Genomic DNA, 23,568 nt, shown 5'->3' with positions numbered 1-23,568 from the left:
TATTGCATGATCATTATTTCAAATCTATTTTCAGGGGTTTTTTCCAGCTATGCCTGGCGTTTCGTCTACTACTGCGGTAGACATTATAAAAGGCGATGAGGTAATGGTCGAAGTGTTTGAGTTGTTCTCAACGCATAAACAGCAACGCATTTTCCAACTGATTTTGTGAAAAAATCTCACGTTAATTATTTTCCATTCAATCACTCTTTATATTCCGATCGATTATTATCACCATCAACAGCTATATAAAGTTCCTCGGATTCATTAAGTACATAGTCGATTAGCGCACACGACCATGGCAAGGACAAGTTTATTGGTGTTTTGTATTTGTTTCATTAATGGAATGTGAGTATATGAGTGATTTCTAATCTGAACTCGTTGAAAATTGAAATTATCGAGTTGCTTTCACAGTCATTGGAATTTTTAATCTTTTATTGGTAACAGATGAACTTGACACTTCACCTTTAAAATTAAATAATCAGCGAGTATAAATTTATAAAAAAATTTGAACGAATTTTGATACCTCAGTCTTACACCCAAAATTTTCAACTGATTCTCATTAGGTAAGAATTAAATTGTTGAACAATATTAAAAATGAGGCTCTATGATAGATCTGAAATGCCTATGCTCAATAAAAGTCTAATTTGTCTAGCAGTTTTTCCTGAAATATATATGCACATGTTCATTGAAGTGAGCATCTGAAAATACCCCTAAATATTCAAATTTCGCAACAATTTCAATACTTTCATATTAATGGGGAGAGATTGAAATTTTGTATTTGCCGGTGTGAAAAAAAACATGAATTTTGATTGACTTGAATTCAGTTTCGACTGACTAAAATTTCCCATGAATCTGATATACCTTTGTAGATAATCGACAATTTTATATACTGGATTTCCTGTTACATGAATCAATGCAAATACCTAGTTGTATTTTACAATTTTTTATGATTTTACACATACCATTTATCTTTTAAGGAACGAGATACCGAATCACATAACTTTGAGGGAACTATTCTCATACTTACATTATCGAATGAAATCATCTGAAAACTGAGCCATAGAGGATGTATTACTTTTAATTTGAAAACTATGGATATGGCAAACAAAGTAAATATGAAAACAATCAACCTTTTGATGATTCCACATTTTTTGATTGGGTGTAATATAGGTACTGGTGGAAAAAATTACAAAAAATGAAAAAATCATTAAATTAATTCAAAGAACAATTCGAAAGTTGATTTCATCAAATCAACGTGGGAATAGAATTTACGTACTATAACACCTGTATTTGTACCTGTACTCGTACCTGCTCTTGTACTTGTAGTCGTACCTGCACTTGAACCTGAGATTAACAATCTCGCTGCCTGTTGTCCTGTTCGTTATTCTCGAATTCCTTAAAATGGGAATCCATATTCGATTGAGGTTCACCGCTTCTTCTTTTCTGTTGAAATTCTCTTTTGAATTGAAGCTGACCTTGTGGCTACGTTACGTGGATGACACCTGCGTCATCTGGAAACATGGAAGAGACGCCTTTAACCGTTTCCTCAACCACTTGAACGCCCAACACCCGAGCATAGAATTCACCATGGAGATTGAGCAGGACCAACGGATAGCTTTCCTAGATGTACTAGTAGAACGATGTGGTACTAGATTAACCCAAAAAGTGTATCGAAAACCCACACACAGATAGATACTTGCACGCACTATCGAACCACAATCCTAGCCAAAAGAGAGGAATCATCTCCACTCTAACGGAACGGGCTCGGAGAATATGTGAACCAGATCATCTAGAGCAAGAACTAGAACATCTGGAGAGGGAACTGAAATACCTTGAAGGGATCTGGAGACCGAATGGTTACAGTACCTCCGACACCAGAAAAGCCATGAAACCGAAGGGCACCACGGTTCAGAAAACGAAAAAGGATCAGATGGTTGCACGCTCATATCTACCGTTTATCCCTAGGGTCACGGACAGAATTGGAAAACTATTGGGCAAACACGACATCGAAACAGTCTTCAAACCCACGAGGAAGATACAACAAAGCCTCAGGTCGGCTAAAGACAAAAGAGACCCATTATCAGCAGCAGGGGTCTATCGCATACCGTGCAAGTGTGGAAAGGTATATATCGGAACCACCAAACGATACATGGGAACAAGACTCAAAGAGCATAAAAGGAACTGCAGACTAGGCCAAAGGGACAAGTCAGCTGTGGCAGAACACGCACTTAGTGAAGGAGACCACATAATTTTGTTTGAAAACCCAGAACTAATTGCTCCCAACCAGAGATACCAAAGCCGACTGGTACAGGAGGCAATAGAGATCCACAAACACACGGAGAATTTCAACAGAAAAGAAGAAGCGGTGAACCTCAATCCAATATGGAACCCCATTTTAAGGAATTCGAGAATAACTAACAGGACAACAGTCAGCGAGATTGTTAATGTTCCAGGTTCAAGTGCAGGTACGACTACAGGTACAAGAGCAGGTACGCTTTACGAAGCCTAAAAGGTAGTCATCGGACAGCAAGTCATGATGGTTAAACCTCTGAAGAAGCTAGCCACTCACGCCAGCGAAACGTCAGGAAATAATTCCAAAAATCCACGGCTTTCAAACTCGAAAAGCAATGACACTGACTGCTCAGAATCATCAAGACTTTCGCGCGACACCCATTTTGAATAAAGCTTTGTCATAATCAAATGCTCATGCAATATAAAGCCAACACGTTCTTTTGATATCTTTACATAACTTCACTTTTCGATCATTAGAAAAGATTTGTGAGGGAAATGAGGCAGTAACACCAGTAGTTACTGCCTGATTTGGACGTCTCTACGACCACGTTTGATTTGAAGTCAGCAAACCAACGTTTATTTGTTGTTTCTGATGAAGCGGAGTCTATTTAATACTTTTCTAGCCATTGCCTTGAACGGCAATTTTCCCATCAAGAAGCAATGTAAAATTGATACACGAATTTGTTTTTGATCCAGTGTTTAGTTAGAAAATAACAAAACAGCAAAACACTGTTGCGATTTTTGTAAAACCTATTGTAGTCAACATCACCGAGAGAACTGTATAAGTGCGTTTTCATTAATAATACACTGCATGAAGAATCTGTTATTGAGCATTCTCTTGATACTGAACAATGAGTGAAGAGTATTTAAGACTTTTAACACTGTTTGAAACAACTCTTAATTCAAAAACGTCATTGTTTCGTGAAAGTGAACTTCATGAATATGATGATGAAATAATTGAAACTATAGTGAAAAAGTTTTTGTTATAATTCAATTATTTAAAGCGCTAAGTTCATGAAGCTCTACAATTATGCTTTATATAATGTAAACCGACCGTTGAATTAATCATACATGTTGATATATTTCTTATAAACGACGAATTGGCCAGTGCAATGTAATAATTGTTAAACAAAACCACCTCATCACAGGCCTGAATAGATTTTAACGTGTCGGTTTTAATAATAATAGAGTTATATGATTAATATTTATTATAAATAGTTGGACTGGAATTTCATGAACGAAAGTTCATTAAAATGTTTTTGTTGCAGATTGAGCTATGACCTCAATGATAACAAATTTCCAGATGATTTTTTGTTTGGAGTAGCTACAGCTGCATATCAAATAGAAGGTAATAAATTACTAACGCTGATGTTCAAACTAGGTGAAACACATACAACGAAACTTGTACGGTATCACATGGTATTCCAAAATATTTTTATAATGAAAAGAATTAATTTGCAGATACATTTTTTGTTCAACATAAACATAATGATTCGTTTCCAGTTTTAAAATCAGACCCAACGCGATGTGATATCATATTGTGTCCAGAAAAGGAAAAAAAATGGTGTTGTTGCGAACAGAACATCACAAAAAGTATATTCTGTTTTTCCGTTAACCAGTTAGTCAAAACTTGTGCGAGTTAAGGATTAACGAAGTTCCTAATCCTAATATCGACGGCAACTTCTGGAAGCCACAGGTATAAGATATTCGTTAAAAATATAAGAGAGAGCTTCGCTTGAAATGTAAGAGAGAAATTTCGTGCCCAAGGTTTATGTGGCAGCAGACACGACTTCCGAATTTCTCAAGATTGAATGAAATGACCCCCTTCATCTAATGTCAGCAACACCAAAACTGGACAGTTAAAAACTGGCTTCACATCAGATTACTATTGCATTCTGTTTCTAAGAGTTTCTAGAAGACAAACCAAATTTCAGGATCCAAGATGGCTTCCAAAATACAGATGAGATAAGATATTACTCTAGGGAAGCAAACTGCTGCATTACTGGTGGAAAGAGTGTACATAACTCTCTACTCAAAGCTAGACCCTTAGTAAGGCTGTGGATGGGTTCTGGTGGAGAGGTACATTTAAAAAGGGTAGACGGTAACGCTCCTCTTCTTGCAAACAAGCTTGCCCAGGAATGATGAAGTGGTTAAGAAATCTGGACCTCATTGGAATTTATAGAATGACCTCAAGAAAACATTGATATTTTTATCAGAAACATACTGTCACGAATTTATGCTGACATTTATTGGTGATGTGAAGCGTATGGTTATTGAACTGATGGATGTAGCCGTTACTACGTAGTAGGAGATCATCATGCAAAATGAGAAATAGAACTTCCTATGTTTTTTCTCCACATGTATTTGTAACTGACGTTACTGCAGTTTCTTTCTGTCAGGACATTTTCAAACGAATACAATAAACTGAAATAATCAACAATGTTTACCCTATATATCTAAACACTACTGTAGGTAATAACAGACGGTCCTTAAAAACTTTATTACCTGAATTTTTTTTACCCGTGACCTACGCTATTCGAAAACCGGTGAATGGACTAGGTCATTCAGCAGATTACATTCGCATTGTTTATGCTTATGAATTTCCAAGGATTCCAAATGATTGAGTTTCCAACCCGTTCCTGGATAGTGCAAAATTTTTGTAACGTTTGGACTCGAAAACTTGCGATTGCGTTCCAAGGAACGGTTTGAAAACGTCGAATCATTTTTCCTAGTCTGAAGGACCTTTCATGTTCAGCATACCGATTTGAGGAATTCCAGCCACATTGTCCAATATAAACAGTATTACCCTCCGGACACTTACGCTTATAAACTTCTGATTTTGCCATCTTATCCACTTTGTCTTTAGCGTTAAAAAGAAAATTAGATATCCTGGCATGTGATATGGGGTATAATAATTCTGTACATACAAACAACCAGAAATCGAGAAATTTGTAACTTTAACATATTTTGCTAAATGAACAGATACAATTGCGGGATTTTTCAGGTTATCTACTTTTCTTTTTAATGTTAAAGATAAAGTGGACAAGATAAAGAATTCTGAAATTCAGAAAATGTTTATGTGGGACAATGTGGCAAAGCAAGGGTTGAAAACTGAATCATCTGGAATCCTTGGAAATCCATAAGCATAAGCATTGTCGATGTCACTTATCAAATGACCAAATCGATCTTATATGATCGCCGGTTTTGCATGAGGTCGTTTAATTTCGATTAAATTCGTACACTCGACCACCCTGTAGATTTCTATGGGTTGAACAAAGCCTGCAAAAACGGTGACTAATCTTTTATCAAGTTTTTTACAAACTGTAGGTTTTCGGCTAAAATGAATAATCTGAAAGTGTCGAGTTTGTACATTCTATGCAGTTCTTGCTCAGCAATTAAACTGGAAATATTGTGCTTTAACATGGAACGCCATCACTTACCATTGGCTGAGATGAATAGAGCTGTAGGGCTTCTTCAAGGTGGCATGCGACAAAATGATGTAGCTCTTCGTTTGGGGGTCTCCCAAAGTGTTATCAATCGATTGTGGCGGCGTTTTCGTGAAACTGGCAGTCCAGCCGAATAACATCCAGGACGAGGACGTGCTACAACTGCAGTTCAAGACCGATTTTTGGTCTTAACCGCAAGAAGACAACCGACAATCACAGCACCTGAGTTGGTTAACGTGTTGCAGCAGACGCACCAGGTAACTATTGGTCGTGATACTGTCAGAAATCGACTGCATGAAGCACATCTCCACAACAGAAGGCCACTTAGATGTCCACCTTTGTCGAGAGGCAATCGCGGTAGAAGATTAGAGTGGTGTCAAGAACATCAAAACTGGGATGCAAATGATTGGGCCACAGTTTTGTTTACAGACGAATCCAGATTTGGATTTCATCCAGATTCTCGTCGAGTAAGACTGTGGAGACGACCTGGAAATAATGAACGTTTGAGACACGTCCAGGAAGTCCACATATACAGAGGTGGTACAGTAATGCTATGGGGTGGAATCATGATCGGCGGCAGAACCGATCTCGTTTTTCCAAATCGCTCCCTCATAGCTCGACAGTACCTCGACACCATTCTTCTACCTATCGGCCGTCCGTTTGCTGGTGATATTGGTGAAAACTTCCACCTATTGCACGATAATGCTCGTCCACATGTCGCGTGTCTAGTGACTGACTGGCTCACCAACAAAGGAGTTGATGTATTGCAATGGCCAGCACAATCACCGGACCTGAATCCCATCGAGCATGTGTGGGACATGCTTCAACGAAGAATTACTCCGCATATGGGGAACATTCACACAACGTTTCAATTGAGAGAGCTTTTAATCGCTGAATGGGCAAATGTACCTCAACAAGACATTGACAATCTCATTTTGTCGATGCACGATAAATATAGGGCCGCAATAACCCATCGTGGAGGCCATACTTTGTACTGATTCCAATTTTTTTTGTATTATGATTTTTTTTCGGGGTGCCAAAGAAGAGCCATATTTTTTTTTAGTTTTGCTTATATGCGCACTCAGTATTTAGGACCATTTAATAAATTTTGTTGTAAGTTACATTCGTTTAATAATCACCCGTCAACTTTTTTTCCCTAAAGCGATATAAAGAAAAATTATTGCCATTTCTAAAAATATCCCTAAACTTTTCCGATGTGTGTATATATAACTGCAGTAACGTTAGGTAAAAATACATGTGGAGAAAGAAGATTGGTAGTTCTATTTCTCATTTTTCATGAATGGTTAATGTTATCATTTTAATTTTTTCTTCCAATATATTTCAGAATAATTCATAAAATTAATAAAAGCGTAGTTGAAAATTCCATATAAGTTTCGTTATATGTGTCAGTATCAAACGTTCAATTCGATTCAGAAATAATATTAGACTATTATAATTTTTGTAAAATGAACCTACTTCCAGGAGCATGGAATGAAGGAGGTAAAGGGGAAAATATCTGGGATAATGTTTGCCACAGAGTGCCATCACCAGTTGTGAATAATGACACTGGCGATATCGCATGTGATTCTTACCACAAATACAAAGAAGATGTCGCACTTTTGAAAGATTTGGGTGTGGACGTTTATAGATTCTCCCTGTCTTGGTCGAGAATACTTCCTAACGGTAAGTAAGAGATAAATTGAATAATCATTACATTCCCAAGATAACTTTATTCAACCCAAGTATATTTTTAGAAGTATAATTTCAGGACAGATCAGTTTTTCGAAAATACCCTTTGGCTTTTACTTCTCCACCTTCATACAAAAAATTATCGAAAATTTCAGAAGGAAGGAAGATAGCAATTATGGTCAAAATGAAATATTTAAAAAGATGTGTGGATAATATATTAAGTTTTTTTTATACAAATTGGGAGAAGCTTTCCCAAAGCAACTACTTTCACTTTCATACAACATTGAATTATACGAAAATGGATACCCTAATTATTCAGCTCAACATTAACGGATTCTACACAATTGCATATGCAGATGACATAGTTGTCATGCACACAGGCAAATTTGTGAAACACACTGTGCGGTAGAGCGCAGGATGGGCTCAAATTAATAGAAACATGGTGTAAGGAAAACTCACTGTTGATCAATCCCAAGAAGACTGAGATGGTCCTTTTCACCAGGAAAAGAAGTTCATCGAGCTTAACACCTCTCGAAATCTTTAAAAGCAAACTAAACTTCTCTGAAGAGGTGAAATACCTTGGTACTATCCTCGACAGGAAGCTAACATGGAACTCTCACCTACAGAGTGGAGCAAAAAGAGCATATGTGGCTTATGAGCAATGTCGAAGGACAGTGGGACGCGCATGGGCGCATGTGTAGTTACCTGGATCTACAGTTCAATAATAAGACCTATGTTAACGTACGGAGCCATTGCATGGGAACCGACAGTTCTACAAGGAACGGCCATTCAAAAATTATATCAAATTCAGCGATTGGCTTGTTTAAACATCACAGGCGTTATGAAAACAACACCAACTGCGGCAATGGAATTAATTTCTGGTCTGACCCCTCTGGACCTGTACGTTAAGGAGATTACGTTAATGGCCATGTTACGATTGCGCACAGTTGGTGTGAACCTAGAAGTACAAATGGGTGAATTGAGGCTGAGCCTATGGGAGGAAGCGCTTATTGCACAACCTCGTCTGCAGGCAACCAGGGATGCAATTGAACACAGTTTTGTGTTTAATAAACCCTACAAAATACAAATAAAACAGAATACAGAGTCAGAAGCTACGAATGCAATACGCAATTAAGACTCAAAAACCAAAAAAGGCTCAGGTCACTAAGCCTGTGGATTAAGTGGGGAACGGAAAAAAATACCAGTGTTGTTCAAACGGAACTGGCTGGTATATCAATCGCCACAAAAGAAATAACCAGGATAGGAATTTTTGGCAAAAACATGACAATCTGTACTGATAGCAGACAAGCCCTATTAGCCTTGAACAGACAACGTGTTACCTCAGGGCTAGTACTAGAGTGCCACTAAGATTCAGCCAAAGCCTCGGCAGATAACATTATCCTGAGGTGCATTAAAAGGCACGACAGGAGTAAAGGTAATCGCATTGCCGACTCTTTAGCCAAGGAAGCGGCTGGACTAAGAATTTTAGGACCCAGTGGCACCTATGGCCTGATGACTTCGACAATTGCGGAACTAGCCAAACTCACACCCATGCTCAAGCCCTAAAGAAATGGGATGAAATCATGGAATGAAATCAAAAGATGCAATCTTGCCTGGATCACATTTGGCGACCCTGGAAAGCTGGCGCAGAAGAAATATCTGGCGATAACCAGGGAAATTTTACGCCTAACAGTAGGATTTCTGACTTGCCACTGTCAACTTAGGAAACACTTCCACAATATGATGCTAGTGGATACACGTCTATGCAGGTTGTGTGAACAGACATGTCCTATGCAAATGTCGGAGTTATGTGTGTCGGAGAGTGTGTGTTCGGCGAGTCTTGGCCTACACCTGCCGATATAAAGGAGATGTCTCCCAGAGACCTGTCCACCTTCCTGGAGAAGACAGGATGGACGATGACCTAGGAGGACAACTCCTTGGGAGGATGTACAATAGGTCACATGTGGTCTAAGTGCTGTGGACCTACACTCACCCCCCCTACTCTACAGATACACGAAAGAAAACAGACTATCTAAACAACTACCTCACTATGAACAGTGAATTATACGAGAATCACTAATTTGAAAGCTAATTGCAAAAATCTCTTTACATGTTGAACAAACTGTTGTTACTGAAAAATAGTAATTCAAGGAATTGATATTCTTAAACAAGAGTTTACAATCATGTCTAAATTTGAGTTGTGAACTCATTCCTCACTACCTTTCATTGAATTCTGATCAAGTGTTTTTGCAAGATCTGAAAATTTCAAAAGAAGTATAATATTTTTTTTACAGGGTTTGACAATAAGATCAACGTGGAGGGCATCAACTACTACAAAAACTTAATCAGAGAATTATTGGATAATAACATAAAACCTCTGGTAACGATATATCACTGGGACCTTCCTCAGGTACTGCAGGATGCGGGCGGTTGGGAGAGCGAATTCATAATAGATGCTTACCTGGACTACGCAAGAGTTTGTTTCCGAGAATTCGGAGACGATGTCAAGTATTGGTTGACTTTTAACGAACCAAAACAGACGTGCCATGAAGGTTACGCAAGCGGAGGTAAAGCACCATTGATAATCTCGCCCGGTGTAGGAGAATATATGTGTTCACGTAATTTGTTACTGGCTCATTCGAAAGCATGGCATTTGTATAATAATGAATTCCGGAGCAAACAGCAAGGTACGTATTTGAATCAATTCCGTATGTTCTTGATGAAATGTTGAACTCAATCAAACTAAATATCTTTCGGATGTTACGTTATTATGACAGATAGTCAAAAGTCATAAATACTGCCACCAAATGATGAATGACTTGTTCGGGCGTATATTGTTCTTTTGTGAATGACCAGTAAAATGATAGATAAAATATCAAACTCAATCAAATTAAAAATCATTCGGATGTTTCCTTATAACGAAAGGTAGTCAAAAGTCATTAATACTGTCACCAAATAATGAATGACTTGTTCGGGAGAATGTTGTTTTGTGAATTACTAGTGAAATGATGGATAAAATATCAAACTCAATCAAATTAAAAATCATTCGGATGTTACCTTATAACGAAAGATAGTCAAAAGTCATTAATACCGTCACCAATTGATGAATGACTTGTTCGAGCGTATGTTGTTCTTTTGTGAATAACCAGTAAATGATATCGAAAGTCTTCTGTTCTTGATAAAATGTTAAACTCAATCAAACTAAATATCTTTCGGATGTTACTTTATGATGAAAGATAGTCAAAAGTCATAAATACTGCCACCAAATGATGAATGTCTTGTTCGAGCGTATGTTGTTCTTTTGTCAATGACCAGTGAAGAGATGGATGAAATATCAAACTCAATCAAATTAAAAATCATTCAGATGTCACCAATTGTTGAATGACTTGTTCGGGCGTATGTTGTTGTAAGTTGTAACTGACTAGTAACTGATATTGAAAGACTTTAGATTTTGATAATTAGTCTTTTTTATTGTATTGCTACTTATTATAGACTTAGGAGATGACTACATAAACATGTTCAATTATCGTTTGGTTTTTAATAATCAGGAGTTAAACATCACCTGAGAATTATAAGAAATAATGTAAAGAGCTCTAGGAACTCCATCTAGCTCGGTATAGGTTCTCTGTATAGGTGATTCTGCAATTACATAAAATATTAATGAAAAAATGAAATGCAAAAACGATTTTTGCCTTGTTCAGTCTCACGTTATAATCAACAGAATTCGTCACTAATCAAGAACGCAGACAGATTGATGGTTTTTGACAAAGAAAATGGAACATATGTAAAACAACTCAAATTGTACCCAACAGAAATATCACTAGCGCATCACATAATCATATGAAAACTACAATGAATTTCATTAGGTCGAGTGGGAATAACAATCGACAGCAATTGGTATGAACCCGCCTCCAACAGTTCAGAGGATTTGGCGGCTTCAGAGACTGCGCTGAGATTCAACGTAAGTATTCTCATATCAATTCAATGTTATATTATTCAATATGGTTGCAAAAACTGCAAAAAATGTATATTTAAATAAATATTATTATACTAATAAATTGATGGATGTAGCCATTACTATGTGGTAGCAAATCATAATAAAGAAAATAGAATTGAAACTTTTTATGTTTTTTACCACTTTCATTCGTAACTAACGTTACTGCAGTTTCGTCTTCTGCAGTAACGTTAGTTACAAATAAAAGTGGTAAAAAACATAGAAAGTTCCAATTCTCTTTTTTTCATAATTATTATACTAGTTTACGAAATATAATTTTAATTTGTTTTGCTATTGTTTGGAAGTAACTATATTATGGAAATTTCTCGAGTGTGACTGACATTTTCTGAAAAATAAAAAAAATTATATTTTCCGAAGAAAACATTTCACGAATTTTCAGTCCTGTAGAATTGGAAGAAATTTATAAATAAAACATTGATGATGGGCTGCTGAATTTGTACAAAATTTCACTTCCACTTTATGTACATCATAAAAACAGTTCGTTCAATAACAATGAGGTTATTCCAAATATTTTGACGTACATAATGAATGGATACACAATAGTTCACGTTGAAAATATACTTAGTATTCCTACATAACTCCTCTTCTCAGAAAAAGTAAATCATCTTTGATATATGCAAGACAATGCAAGCGTCATCCTCAAGTTATTTTTTGGTTTCCTTTGATTGAAATATATTTAACCAATTCAAATATCTTCATTTCTCAGTTTTTTATTTTACTTTTATAATGCGATTTCTGTATTTTTAATGGTCCTGTGCTTGTTCAACTTCATATAAACGACGGACTGCGATTCCAAGAATTGCATTTACCGGATACCCTGTGAGTGCGGAAAATCCTATATTGGTGAAACTAAGAGACCATTGAATGTTCGCATTGCCGAGTACAAGAAACACACACAGCGAGGGGAAACCAGCAAATCAGGAATAGCAGACCATGTTTGGACCCATCAACACAACATCGAGTGGTCTCGAGCTGAGATTAGTTGGTTTAGGAGAAAATTCAAGGAAGCCGCATACATGTTGTCCAACAACGTATTCAGCCAAGCCAGCGTAGAAATACGCAACATATGGAAACCCATCAGCGAAAAATGGCCAACTCCCGCCAAAACGGTCATCTCCCACGGAACCACTGAAGCGAAAAATGGAAAGCGGGGATAAGTGAAAGTACTCGAACGGCCTATAAATAGTCATCTCTCGGAGGAATCAGTTCAGTCATCAACAGAAGACGATTGTAGATACTAACAATCGAAACGTCGTGAACTAACGTGACTTGGAATCTCTCCACGTTTTATTTTTATTTTCTTTTTCCATTTCTTTATTCTTCTATTTTCACTTGTATTTTATTTCACTATTATTTCATTTCAGGTTAATTTTGGTTAATATAATTGTTATTTTCAGTTGTTCATTTTTAATTCTTCTTTTTTAGTTGTTTCAGAGATTTCAAATAATTTTTATATAGTAGACAATGGAAGTTCGAACTAGTGAAATTCATCATGAAACATTGTCAATCACCTTCAAACGACATATCAGCCTACTGCACTGAGTCTATGACGCTTCATTAGAACTGTTTTTTCAAAATATATGCTCCATAGTAATAAAATATCAACCGCAAACGCTTCCCTTTCATTATCTATAATTAATAATTCACTTAGATTGATATAAGCGTCATTTAAAAAAATAAGGTGAATTTTAATTTTTCTCAAAAAATATTTATATATTCACCAATTTCGATTTTGTCCCCTTCAGTAGTCCCCCTCAGATGTAATACAATTGTGCCAGCGTTTTATCCAATCCTCGAAGCAATTTTGAATAGAGGATAAAGTAACAGAGGGGCCAGTCTGGAGAATACGGTCTAAACCTGTTTAATTCGTCTAAACAGTATATTGGAAAAATGAAAAATATCAAAAATTATTTATCGTACAAGTGACCCAATAATTTCGTCATGTTTCAGTACGGATGTTATGCAGATCCAGTAATTCATGGAGATTGGCCGAAACAAATGAAAGAAAATATTGCGAGGCGCAGCAAAGCACAAGGATACAGAAGATCCCGACTTCCCGAGTTCACAGAGGAAGAAATCAAATACATGAGAAACACAGTCGACTTTCTCGGATTGAACACTTACACATCGTCTGTTGTTAGGGCGATTGCTCAACCAGATACGACCACACTGGGTTTATCAGAAGACACCGAAGTCGACGAATGGCAACCGGAAGATTGGGAGGGTTCTGCTTCCAGTTGGTTGAAGGTACGTGATAGAAAAAAAAATAGAACAAATATTTATTTCATATAAATGGAATATGAAACGAAAAAAAGATGGATTATTGAAAATGTAGTTTAAAAAAACTTTGACGAAAACAAATCTGAAACATATTCAAGTTCAATACTAAATTTTTTGTATCAGAAATGAACCCTATTGATGGTACTCTATTTATTTTTATTCATCATAATCTGTTTTTGGTGGTCTAGATTACCCGATATATATCTGTATCTGTGGAGTAGGGAGAGTGAGTGTGAGCCCGCAGCACTTAGGCCATATGTGGCCCATTGTACATCCTCTCGAGGAGTTGTCCTCCTAGGTCATCGTCCATCCTGTCCTTTCCGGGAAGGTGGACAGGTCACTGGGAGACATCTCCTTTATATCGTCAGGTGTAGGCCAAGACTGGCCGAACACACACTCTCTTATTGACGATAACTCCGGGCACTCGCATAGGACATGTCTGACAAGTCTCATCTTTCTGTTCACACATCCTGCATAGAGCCCACTAGCCCCATATTATGGGCTAGTGGCTCTGGCCACTAGCCACACTAGTCCATATTCTGGGGCTAGTGTGGCTACTGGCCAGTCAGTCTAGCGAAAATTTTTCCTGGTCATCTCCAGATATTTTTTCAGCAAGATAACATCCTTTGATTCCATCCCATCTCAGGATAATGTTATAACATTGGTGACACTCTAGTACTAGGCCTGAGGTTACACGTTGTCTGTTCAAGGCTAATAGGGCTTGTCTGCTGTCAATGCAGATCGTTAAGTTTATGCCAGAATTTCCTTTACTGGTTATTTCTTTTGTGGCGATTGAGATACCAGCCAGTTTTGTTAGGACTTCGCTGGTATCTATTCCCATTCCCCACTCATTCCTTAGGCTGGAGTACACTCCACATCCTGAACCTTCTTTGGTTTTTGAGCCGTCTGTATATATGCATATTGCATTTGTAACCGGTATATAATCTGATGGATGGATGGATGGATCGTCTACAAGTTTCCGACCTTCCGAACCTGTTGCAATTATTTCATCATTCAAACAATATTTTCGAATGAAATAGAATCGATTTTGAAATGACACGCAGGGCATTCATTTTTGCCCGTGTCTCACTGAAAACCTAGTTGCACAACAGCAGAATTTCAAAAGAAGGACTGTGAAAGCTCTGGAATGAACGGGACCTTCTCAATAATTCAATAGGCACTGGATTACTACACATTTACCACTACTATTATAATATATAGATAAAAAGTAATTTGATGATCACTTCGATATCAAAATTACCCCGATGGATGATTTTTAATTGGAAAAGTAGCCCATGGCAAGTACAAGTATACATAATGCATCATGACGGTACTGCTTAAAAGCCTTGATGGCATTCATGAGCAGCAGCATGAGCATGAGCAGCAGCATTCTGTGCACTGTACTGATTGATGTATTACAATTATCCAATATTTTTTTCACCTGATAATTTTTTTATGAGCAGAATACAAACACTACAGGAAAATCCTAAATGCGCTCTAAGAGCGGTGCCTGTGCGGAAGTAGCGATTCACGTTGGAGTTAAATCGCTGGAGATCAATTTCATTTGGAAAAACGGTCTCAGAAAGTTTATTCCACATAAACGCAGATTTCCAAATGAAAGAGTTCTTCAACAGTGGAGTTAGGATGTACTGAGTTGAACCTGAAAACGATGAGCAGCCACAGTCCGTCGCGTATTTCTGATTTGTACCGCTCTTGGTGAAATCGAATGTGCAAAGTCACTTGAACACCTCCCGTGAAAACATCTGTAGAAGAGAGAAATCTCTTAACTTTTTTCGATGTTCTAGACCATCAAGGTCGCAAGTGATCTTCGTATCAGGCAAATAGCTCTTTTCTGAAGGGAATCCAACAGCTTCAGGGTATGCCTAGGCGGAGCACCATACATGTAAACAATACTCCAGGAAAGGTCTGATCTGAGCTTTATAAAGCATCAAAAGATGCTGAGGTTTGTACCAGTTTCTGGTTCGTAACAGTGTTTTTAGAAGCAGCCTTTACAATTCCACCAACATGATTGTGCCAGGACATATTGGTGTCCAATTTTCAAACATCTACAAACTTATCGAAGCAGAAAGCGGAATTGTATGTCCTGACATTATATCTCGCTCGAAGGCATTTATCGTTTTGAAGAAAACCGATGCCTGGGTTTTCGTGGCATTGAATTGAATCTTATTACTTTCGCCCCAATTCGAAATTACTTCTAGATCCTCATTAAGATATGCAACCTCCTGCTGTCGGTGAAGATGTGCATCCTCAGCCGATGTTCTGGAATCCAAATGGAATGACGAAACAAGTGTGATGTCGTCAGCAAAGCAACACATTGGATTCTTGTTTTTTTCCAAGGAACCTAATGGAATGTTATGAAGGCATATGGAGATAGCTGCCCTAAAAGACGTAAAGTTGTCGGCAGGGACGTACAGAAGAAGATTATGTGTGGTTAAATGAAGATTCTGGATTTCATCTCACTGGAATTCATATATTCATATTTCGAGGTGAAGCTTGTTATAAACAACCGTCAAATGAATATATAATTCAAGTTGCAACTGAGTGCAATCGCAGGTAGATCGCAAGGTAGATCGCGCAAGAATAACAGCAACACGTCACATTGGAAGCACTTCTATCATCTTCCAAACAGAAGCTATTACTGTAGAAAATTGTGCAAGTGAAACACTCTCCATCCCTACCCCTACTCGTTACTTTACTCTTGATGTTTATTAGCCCTCGTGCAAACAAAAGGATGATTGCTCAACCGCGTACCCTTAGATCACTGAATTCTATCGAAACAGCTACGTGTTGTCAAATTGATGATCTCACTGTCTTGCTGAAGCTTTTAGAGATCATTCTAGTCGATGAAGTTGGTCTATTCACTTTTTTTTTACTTTAGCTTACTGCCCAAAGAGGAACCAAGATGGAAAGGAACAGTGGCTGGTTTCTGATTAGGAGTGGGACGATATGTTTTTAGTTTAAAATTTAATTAACATCGAGGAATATATGTCGCTTCTAAATCTGTTCATGATATGTCAGGACAGACAATTCCGCTTTCTGCTTCGGTAAGTTCGTTGGGGGTTAAAATGGACACTAATATGTCTTGGCACAATCATGTCGCTGGAATAGCAAAAGCTGTTTCACAAAATGTTGGAACACTGTTCTGAACCACAAAACTGTATACACCTCAGCAACGTTTGATGCTTTATAAAGCTCAGATCAGACCTTCTTTGGAGTGTTGTTCACATGTATAAAGCTCCACCTCTGAGCATACCCTTAAGCTGCTGGATTCCATCCAGAAAAGAGCTATTCGCCTGATTGAAGACACATACATCACTTGCAACCTTGATAGTTTGGAACATCAAAGAAACGATGGAGATTTGTCTCTCTTTCATAGATATTTTCACAAGAGGTGTTCATGTGACTTGGCACATTTGATTCCACCAAGAGCAGTACATATCAGAAATACGCGACGTAGTATAGCTGCTCATCGTTTTGAGTTTCAACTCAGTGCACCTCGAAAAAAAAATTCATTTCAAAAAAGATAACACGTGACAAATTCAAAACGTGTGACATAATCTTATCTTGAACAATGACGAGTCTAACAAAAGTGAATATAAATAAACGTTATTCCTTGAAATTGTTATTCAATCAACAATAGTTGAACACGATTTAATGAACGTCAATGTTAATTACAACAGATATGAAAATAACTAACACGTAACAATTTCTACGACACAATTAAAGTATTGCCATATGAAATCATTATCACTCGTGAGATTGAGACAATCATCAATGAAGAATTCAATTCGAAAAAGGCTTGTGAATAATGCATATTCATGTATAGAATGTTTCTTTCAGGAAATCAATACTGAATTTGCTATATTTTTCAAAAAACATTTGAAATATTTTCAAAATACAATGTGATATAGAACATTGACTGAACATAACAATATCCTACCCAAAACAGAACGCACTCAACTGATTTCTTATTCAAACAAACCTCTTCACTTTCATGGTCTACCAAACATACATTAACCTAACGTTCCCTTAAGACCCGTATAACTTCAACTAGACCTCCTAATCAAAAACTGAGAAGACACATTTTAGAAATTTTGAAACTGTTATCATTAAATGGTATCGTTTTCTGAAAAATAACACTCATTTTATATGTAGACTTGAAAATTCAACACTTAGTGTTGGTGAGCTTCGAAATTGAAAGTCATCACGAATATCTGTTGACAATATTGTAAAATCCAGGTTGGAAAATACCTCAACTTCAAAACGAACGAAGATAGATGTGAGCTCTATACTGAAACTTTTAATATCATGTATAGACAAAATTTTCAATTTGGAAACGAGAATTTGGCATGGCTATGGGTTTCCTTTATCTCCCATCCTTAGTACCATATATATGAAACATTTTGTTGGATATTTTGTTGAAACTCACCAGAATGGTGCGAAACTTTGGTGGTGGACGATAGCCCATTGGAATGACGCTATGTGAAGCAGTGGTTTAAGTCAAGAGGCCAAACGATCGATTTTCACTGCGTATCGTCCAACTCGTGCTAGGAATCGCATGTTGAGAGGCAAGACCTCGTAGGGGGCGATAACAACAAATACATTTAGATCTAAACTTACAACTACAAAATCTAACAACACATAAGAGAGAACAAACACTTGAAATCAGGCGGTGAACAAGTTGAATAAAACATGCCGAGAATGGTTGCCAATGAGCAGCACTAATCTGGAGAGAAGTGTATTAAGAACAGCTTCATTGAAATGGAGCTTGGCCACCCGTCTAGAAGGAAATTATGGATAGTGGCAAATAGCAACAGACTAATATCAGAGAACACCTTGGTCTACAGCGAATGTTTCAGTAGTCGATCAACAACATTGTCATATTTTACATTTCAAAATTCCTTCTGTCGAGAACGCTTTAAAATGAAGCGAACTAAAGAAAAAAAATTTTGAGCCGTTGCTGTGCGCCTGGCAGATGTGAAACATCAATGATAATAATAATATTTGGCTAATGACCTCAGCAGTCGATGCCTGAATAATAATAAAAAAAAATAATAATATTTTGTGACCCCTGTGATGATTGTTGGGTACTAAAATATTTATAAAAAATATGTAATTGAAATATACATGAAAAAATTTCAACGTGGCTTTAGTGTGCTAGTAAACTCAAGAATCTTGGCTAGTTATTGCAATATATCACTGAAAATCTTAAATTATAGATATCAATGGTGAACCATTCAAAATGAATTCCACCATCATTAGAAAATAATTTAAATAATTTTTTATGTTCCTGTTACTATATAAAAAAAACATTCGTGCGCCGCTCGCTATCAACTGATTTTGAAATGCAATTTTGTCAGTTTTAATGGAATTTATTTTTCACAAAAGTATTTCAGTGCATTATTTTTTAAAAGAATTAAATTAAAATTAATCAATGATTAAATTAAAAATATTATTTGCTATAAAAATTATGTGGATTTTAATCCATTGAGATTAGATTTTACATTTACTGACCCTTGAGGCAGACCAAATATACGAGGGATAAATTCGCAGATAAATGAATACTTCAATTATAAAATATAAAAATGTTATCTTGCTGATGATTTGATAGTGGGTCGTAGTGTGATTCTGCTTTTTTGTAGGAGTCTGCGTACTTTCACTTTCCAAATAATCACTGTCAGACATACTTTATTTTCAATTATTTTTTAAATTATTTATGCAGTAAAACACAGATAATGTATATTGCAGTAATTACAACCATAGGTTTCCGAGCTCAGTGTGGCGAGAGAGATAGCGTAACACCGAATCAATGGGAAAGGAATCGCACAGTCGCTTGCTCATGGCGACCCGGCGCCACGCCGGCAAATGAATACACGTGCGGTTATAGATGTTTCACATCAAAAATTTCGAGAATGATTGGATGTTTTCCAATCCTGAAGGCGAAGGCAGATTTTAGCCTGCAAATTGTTGAGTGTCCATTGTTTTTTTGATAAGCAAAATTATTAAAAACCACAAGTTAGTGATGAATAGAAAATTTTTCCATATGAAAAATACTTTGTATATAGCAATAACTTATCGAGGTCCTTTGTTGCTCTTTTTGCAGCTGTATAAGTTTGTGTCATTCTCAATTAAGTTTCTTTTTTATTCTGAAAGGTGAAAAAAATATGAAACTTTGATTTCTGTTGATTAGTGATAATGCAAACACATGTTTACTTTTGTTCCAGATTACATGTAGGCACTATTACTATAAAGTTTCCTATTCGAATGAAATGAGTCCATCATTAGTGAAATTTGATTATTTAAAAAAATAATTTGTTCCAGGTTGCCCCATGGGGAGCGCGTAAACTACTGAAATGGCTGAAATATGCCTACAATGATACGCCTATCATGGTCACTGAAAATGGATACTCGGATGAGGGCACTTTAAACGATGAAAGAAGAATTAACTACTATCAGGTACAAGTATTGCGATCATTTCGTGATATACTAGCTTTTGAATATCCTGCCAAATTCCGTCTTCATAAAGATCACTCAAATTCAAGAAGTGAAAAATTTATTATTCCAATCACATATACCAACAAAATTTTGAAAAAGTCCAGAATCAACGATCAGAAAATTCCTTTCGAAACATCTAGTTTCATCATTTACACAAGAAATTCTTAGAATATAGAAATATACCCTTTCAATTTGAATTAATTTAAGTAACTGATGGATCGAAAAGTATAAAACAATGAACATATTCATCCCGATCAATTAATCATTGGACAAATTAAATAACAACCAATCCGCCATTCATTGCAAGACACTTGTCAAACCTTCTTCTAATATTCAATTTAATTTTTCTCAGTTGTTCTGTTATAATTTCTGCACAAGCTGCAGTTATTCTGATGCGTAGTTCTTCTACTGACTGCTTCACAGTACCACAAAAGGAAAAAAATTAGCGGTGTCAGGTCCGGTGATCTTGGCGGCCACTAAATGTAAAGACTACTTTGACCTATCCATCGATTTCCATAATTATTATTCAGCCATTCTCCTATAATACCTGCATTATGAACAGAAAACCCTCTTATTAAAACTTCAAATTCAGGTGAACCTGCCTGGTGAGTTATGTATTGCGTCCCAAATGTCATTTCTCCAAAAGTCTAGAAATATATTTCCATTCAGATTACTTTCGAAGAAAAACGGACCGATAATCTTATCATGGATTATTCCACACCACACATTCATTTTGTGGTAATATTGACGTTTTGCGTTCTTTACCCAATTTCGGAACGTAACTCCTCCATTTTCAATGACCGCAGCTTCATCACTAAACAAACTTGTTTTGAACAAGTTTATATCATTCAAATATTCTCCTTGGGCCATATACATAATTCTAACCTTCTTTCTTCATCTCCCGGTTCTAGAGTTTGTAAAATTTGTGGCTTGATTGGATCAATTTATGATATTTTCTCTAGGGATATTTGAGATCAAACTAGCCGTTCGAAAGCTTGAAAGAGGATTATCAAGAAAATATTTCAATATTTGCACACCATTTCTATTCTCGCGATAGAAATTGTTTCTGTTTTTGAGCATATGCCTCGATACACGATGCCTGTTTCGCCAAGAACAGAATTTTACTGCTGCTCACTGGAAGTTTATCAGCATGTTTGTTATGATATTCTTAGGCAGCTTCTCTTGGCGAAAGGGCATTATCTCCGACAAGGCGTACAAGTTCAATTTTATCTCGCACACTTAGTACTCCCATAATAAATCACTGAAAATATTATTTTTCTTACTAATCCGGCATAGTATGACGTTACTGTTCAAATACAGTTTTTAACAGCAACAATAACAATCAACAATAGTCTTTTGCTTCCAGAACCAAATGAAAAGAGCACGATTTTGCATATCCGCACGGTGTTTCACGGCCAACTTGGCAATATTTAAAAACTATTCAAGACGTGTGGTGTGCAGATAACATTTCATCATGATACAATGTGAATGTTGATTCAACCATAGGATTATTAATATTGAATATTTTTTTATTAAATTTGTTATATCACCATTTGGGAGGGGGTCCAGTCCAATGGTGATTTTAAATTTTTCCTAAAAAATCGTAAAAACGATTTCTTGTATTTTAATCTATTAAAATATTTGCAGCAGGTCTTGGTTTTTGAAAAAATAAAATGATATTTGGCTCTCAGAGACTAGAGCTTATCGATTTGTGAAACACAGTAAGTGTGTTTATTGAACGTGTCTGACTTCCCCAAGTCAAGCGTGTGTAAAGGAGTTTCACTTCAAAATGAATATAACAAACACCTGTTTAGATTGTAGTATCTCAAAATTTTGATATATGACACAATACATTTGGACTCGGATTCGAATTTATTGCTTCTGAAACTCACCGAAAAAAGTTCCGGTTTTGAAAAAGACTTTACTGTTATTTTATCAAAGCCAACATTTTCAATGAAGTAGAACTGTACGAGATTTACATTTACAGGGTTACATAAGTAATATTCGTGATGCGATGGAGAAAGATGATGTGAATGTTATCGGTTACACAGCTTGGAGTTTCATGGACAATTTTGAATGGTTGCGTGGATACTCGTGAGTATATCTATCTTCAAATAGTTTTGGAATTTCAGTTCGAATATCAATATCAAAGCTTCGTTCGTGATTTTTGGGTAGAGTTTTTTGGAACTGAATGCGATTCAAATCCGTATAAATGAATTGTATTGCCTGAAGAGAACATTTTTCTATTTTATAAAATATTTTTAAATGGTGAAAATCATTGACATATTTCTCTATTATTGATTCCTAGTCACATGGCCTGGAACGCCATTTTTCTAATAACTTTTCTGGATATTTTGAGAAATAACTACGTTCCTGCAATTTTTCAAAAACAAATTGAAATTTGAGTGGATGTCACAGTCAACTTTTGGATAGAGCATTCAAAATAAAATCCTATATGGATTTAATAGTCACAGTGTAGTAGTTTGAATGAAAGTATATACAAAAGTTCTAGTCCTAACTATAAAGCACTATATATCGTGAATAATTTTTGACAAAATACGCTGACGAAGAACCCTGAATATTCATTTATTTTTTTATCAACATAATTCAATAATCTTCTACACTGAAATGACACTTTGATTCAACTTCATTAACTGACTTTTCGTTCTAGGGAACATTTTGGCCTATACCACGTTGATTTTAACAGCCCCAATAGGACCAGAACAAAAAAGGATTCTGCTATTTGGTACCAAAATTTAATGAAAACAAGATGTGTTGCAGAAAAATGCAAGAATTAAATGAACTTCAGATGAAAATGAAAAAAAAATCTTGTGTTATTTTACAATGAAAATGATAACAGAAGTACTAATAAAGTTTGACTGAAACAATTTCAATATCAATTTCCATTTTTAACGTATACTTTATTTGGCGATGATGCATAATAAAACCACGATACCGTAGGATGAGTGGTTTTATTTTTCGATGGTTGCTCTATTATTATTTCTCAAAAACAGCAACGTTTGTGTTCTGAAAAACATTATCTGAGAAATTTTTTATATCGAATGGTATTCGTGAATCCCATTTTATGAAATATTCTCAGCTCGGAATAAGAACAAAATATCAATTCTTGAATCAAATTAATTTCATCAATGACATATATGCAGATATTAATTTAATTTCATGGCTGATAATTATTATGCTGCCCAGAAGAAGCGTTTCATCACTTGTTTTTCATCATTTTGTCGTTAGAAAAAATAAAAACCATAATAAAATCAAATAACTGTTGCATTTGTTATATTTTTTTCACCTAGTCAATTATGGAAAACAGAT

General features: G+C 36.2%; 2 protein-coding genes across 4 annotated transcripts in view; one reads left to right on the top strand and one right to left on the bottom strand.

The window, feature by feature from the left end:
- Positions 1-23,568, bottom strand: part of rg (A kinase anchor protein rugose) — a 941,222-nt gene that overhangs the window by 611,653 nt on the left and 306,001 nt on the right. The window lies entirely within an intron of this gene.
- Positions 191-23,132, top strand: LOC111517478 (myrosinase 1). Its single transcript, XM_023173655.2, has 9 exons — positions 191-345; positions 3,561-3,640; positions 7,221-7,421; positions 9,722-10,114; positions 11,294-11,388; positions 13,393-13,689; positions 20,065-20,199; positions 22,226-22,332; positions 22,910-23,132. The coding sequence occupies exons 1-9, from the start codon at positions 296-298 to the stop codon at positions 23,034-23,036; spliced, it is 1,485 nt and encodes a 494-aa protein (XP_023029423.2). The 5' UTR covers positions 191-295; the 3' UTR covers positions 23,037-23,132.

The sequence above is a fragment of the Leptinotarsa decemlineata genome, unplaced genomic scaffold (assembly GCF_025532065.1).
Source record: "Leptinotarsa decemlineata unplaced genomic scaffold, Ldec_3_MD MMD2_tig00026336_RagTag_RagTag, whole genome shotgun sequence".
In the NCBI taxonomy this organism is placed as follows: Eukaryota; Metazoa; Arthropoda; class Insecta; order Coleoptera; family Chrysomelidae; genus Leptinotarsa; species Leptinotarsa decemlineata.
This window is presented reverse-complemented; position numbering and strand designations above follow the sequence as displayed.